The sequence below is a fragment of the Hermetia illucens genome, chromosome 6 (assembly GCF_905115235.1).
Source record: "Hermetia illucens chromosome 6, iHerIll2.2.curated.20191125, whole genome shotgun sequence".
In the NCBI taxonomy this organism is placed as follows: domain Eukaryota; kingdom Metazoa; phylum Arthropoda; class Insecta; order Diptera; family Stratiomyidae; genus Hermetia; species Hermetia illucens.
The window spans coordinates 63815080-63817463 of NC_051854.1; the positions used below are offsets into that span (position 1 = coordinate 63815080).

Here is a 2384-nt window from a genome sequence, read left to right on the forward strand (position 1 = left end):
TAGAAAAACACAGGTCTTAGAAAAGGTCATGCGTGGGAATGTTGAGAAAATCCTGATTCCCACGACCGAGATTCATCTTCTCTTTCATTTCCCCATCCATTTTACAGGATGCATCTGTCCCCTTCCTAAATCGAAAACACAAAATCATGAAGGAACCACCTGTTTTCACTTCAAAAACGATCTCTCGGTTTTGAAGATTTTCCCATGGTTAGGATAGGATACAAAAAAGGATCCCTATTGTATTCAAAAATAATTTCAGTTAGTGAGTTCAGTATAAAACTGAGGGTTGAAAATTTTCAGCCAACATTCGAACATTCGGCTGTGAAGTGGAAAGAACCTCCGTACTTAGTTCAGTGAAAACGAAGGATACACGTGTTTATCGTTAAAAAATGTTTGCGGATATCAAAAATACACCGAGCGAAACTATCAAATCCGAAGAAGAAGTGAAAATGGGCCCTGGACGTTTGAGAAGGATCCTTAAGCGGATATTGCGTGCTTTAAGTTCGAAAAATTCAAGGAAAGCTACTACGAGCATGCCGAATAACATAAAGGACTACGCAAATAATGTAGTGGATGATTATGCAACTGTGATACAAAAGGCTGCTTGTGATCGATCCTTCCTGCAGAGTTACTACGAAATCGACCCTTTCAGCGATGAGGATCCGGAAATTGTGGAGTATGAGAGCGCGACCGATCTTCTATGTGAATTCGAGGATGTCTACTACTGCTATGAGGAGGAAAAGGAAGTTATAATTCCTGTCCATTATGCTAGAACCGACGCAGGGACATTTTTCTGGACTGCAGCGCAAAACAGATACGATGACGATCTTATTCAGTCACTTTATTGTAGTACGGAAAATCAAATGGCAGCAGAACAGTGGCGGTGAGGAGAGTTGAGATATAGGAAAATTTAGGGAATTTTAAAATTAAACCTTGCTGTTGTCGTATATCAAAATTTACAATAAGTAAGCATCCAATGGGATAGAGCAATAATTTTGTGATAATTTAGCGAATAAGTAAACTAGAATACAAAAACTAATAAAACTAAAAATGAAATGTTTATTGTATATAGTTGTATAGTTCACCAAAATACGGGTTAAAGGATTGCCATTTGTCAGAATTATTTGAGGAAAAGATTGTACTTTGAAAAATAGGCAAAATATAGCCTATATGTATGGTGAGCTTGGAACAGTTTTACCCCTTATTAAGGCATTTTTTGGAGGACGAAACCAACTTACCATCTGTCCACAATACCTATTGGCACAAAATTTGGGAGAAAAGTCGAAACCGTGTACGTATGCAAGGAATGGTACCGTTCTACGTTGAGGTTGAAAGGGGGAGGCATATACACCAAAGTTTGAAGTTACATTTCATCACTGAATACAGTTATTTGGGGGATCACATGAAATTCATCGATTAGTATTTATAGAAGCAGGCCTAATTTTCAACATTAGTTACAAAAAGGATAAGTGGGGTAATCTTTCTATCTCCTTACTTACTTAAAAGCTAGGGCTTATTCTCATCATCATCTTCATCAACGGCGCAACAACCGGTATCCGATCTAGGCCTGCCTTAATAATGAACTCAAGTAATCCCGGTTTTGCGCCGAGGACCACCAATTCCACATCCATGAAAGCTGTCTGGCGTCCTGACCTACGCCATCGTTCCATCTCAGGCAGGGTCTGTCTCCTCTTCTTTTTCTACCATAGACCCTACCTTACCCTTATAGACTTTCCGGGCTGGATCATCCTCTTTCATATGGATTAAGATTCCCACCCACTGCAACCTATTGAGTCGGGTCTTATCCATAACCAGACGATTATAGTATCGCTCATACCTTTCATCGTCATATAGGTAACGGGATCGTCTATCCTCATCTTATTCTAATGTAATTAACATGCAGCCCAAGATCATGCGCCGCCTGCTCGATCTGGATGAAGGCAGATCGTACATCTCAAGTAATTCTTCCTATGATGTTGGTATCGTCAGCATAAGCCAGCAGTTGGGTGGACCTAGTCGGTCTTATCAATTTTGTCGGGATACTGAATTCTCCCATGCCTGTGTATAGTTTTACCTTTGCTATCATAGGTGGCCTTAAAGTCAATGAAAAAATGGTGCAACTGATGTCCACATTCCAGCAGTTTTTTCATCGCTTGCCGCAGAGTCAAAATCGGATTTGTTACTTATTTGCCTGGAGTGAAACCTCTTTGGTATCTCTTCTCTCTCTATCTTTGGCCGATGTTATTGTGGGCATACAATCGTTCCGACTTTTTTTGGGACTGGGGCCAAGTATATTTGTGGGCGTATTAATGATAAAGGTCTTCAGGTGATTATCACGATAATGTGTTGATGCTTCATCTATAGGACCTCTACTGACTGCAATT

General features: G+C 40.1%; 1 protein-coding gene across 1 annotated transcript; it reads left to right on the forward strand.

Moving 5' to 3' along the window:
- The first annotated feature begins 332 nt into the window (after positions 1-332).
- On the forward strand, positions 333-887 carry LOC119660027. The gene has a single exon (XM_038068405.1). It carries the CDS (start codon positions 390-392, stop codon positions 885-887), a length of 498 nt encoding a protein of 165 aa, XP_037924333.1. The 5' UTR covers positions 333-389.
- The last annotated feature ends 1497 nt before the right edge of the window (positions 888-2384 follow it).

Excerpts from the sequence above, each read along its gene's own strand:
- LOC119660027 (XM_038068405.1), top strand. The coding sequence starts at position 390 with ATGTTTGCGGATATCAAAAATACACCGAGCGAAACTATCAAATCCGAA.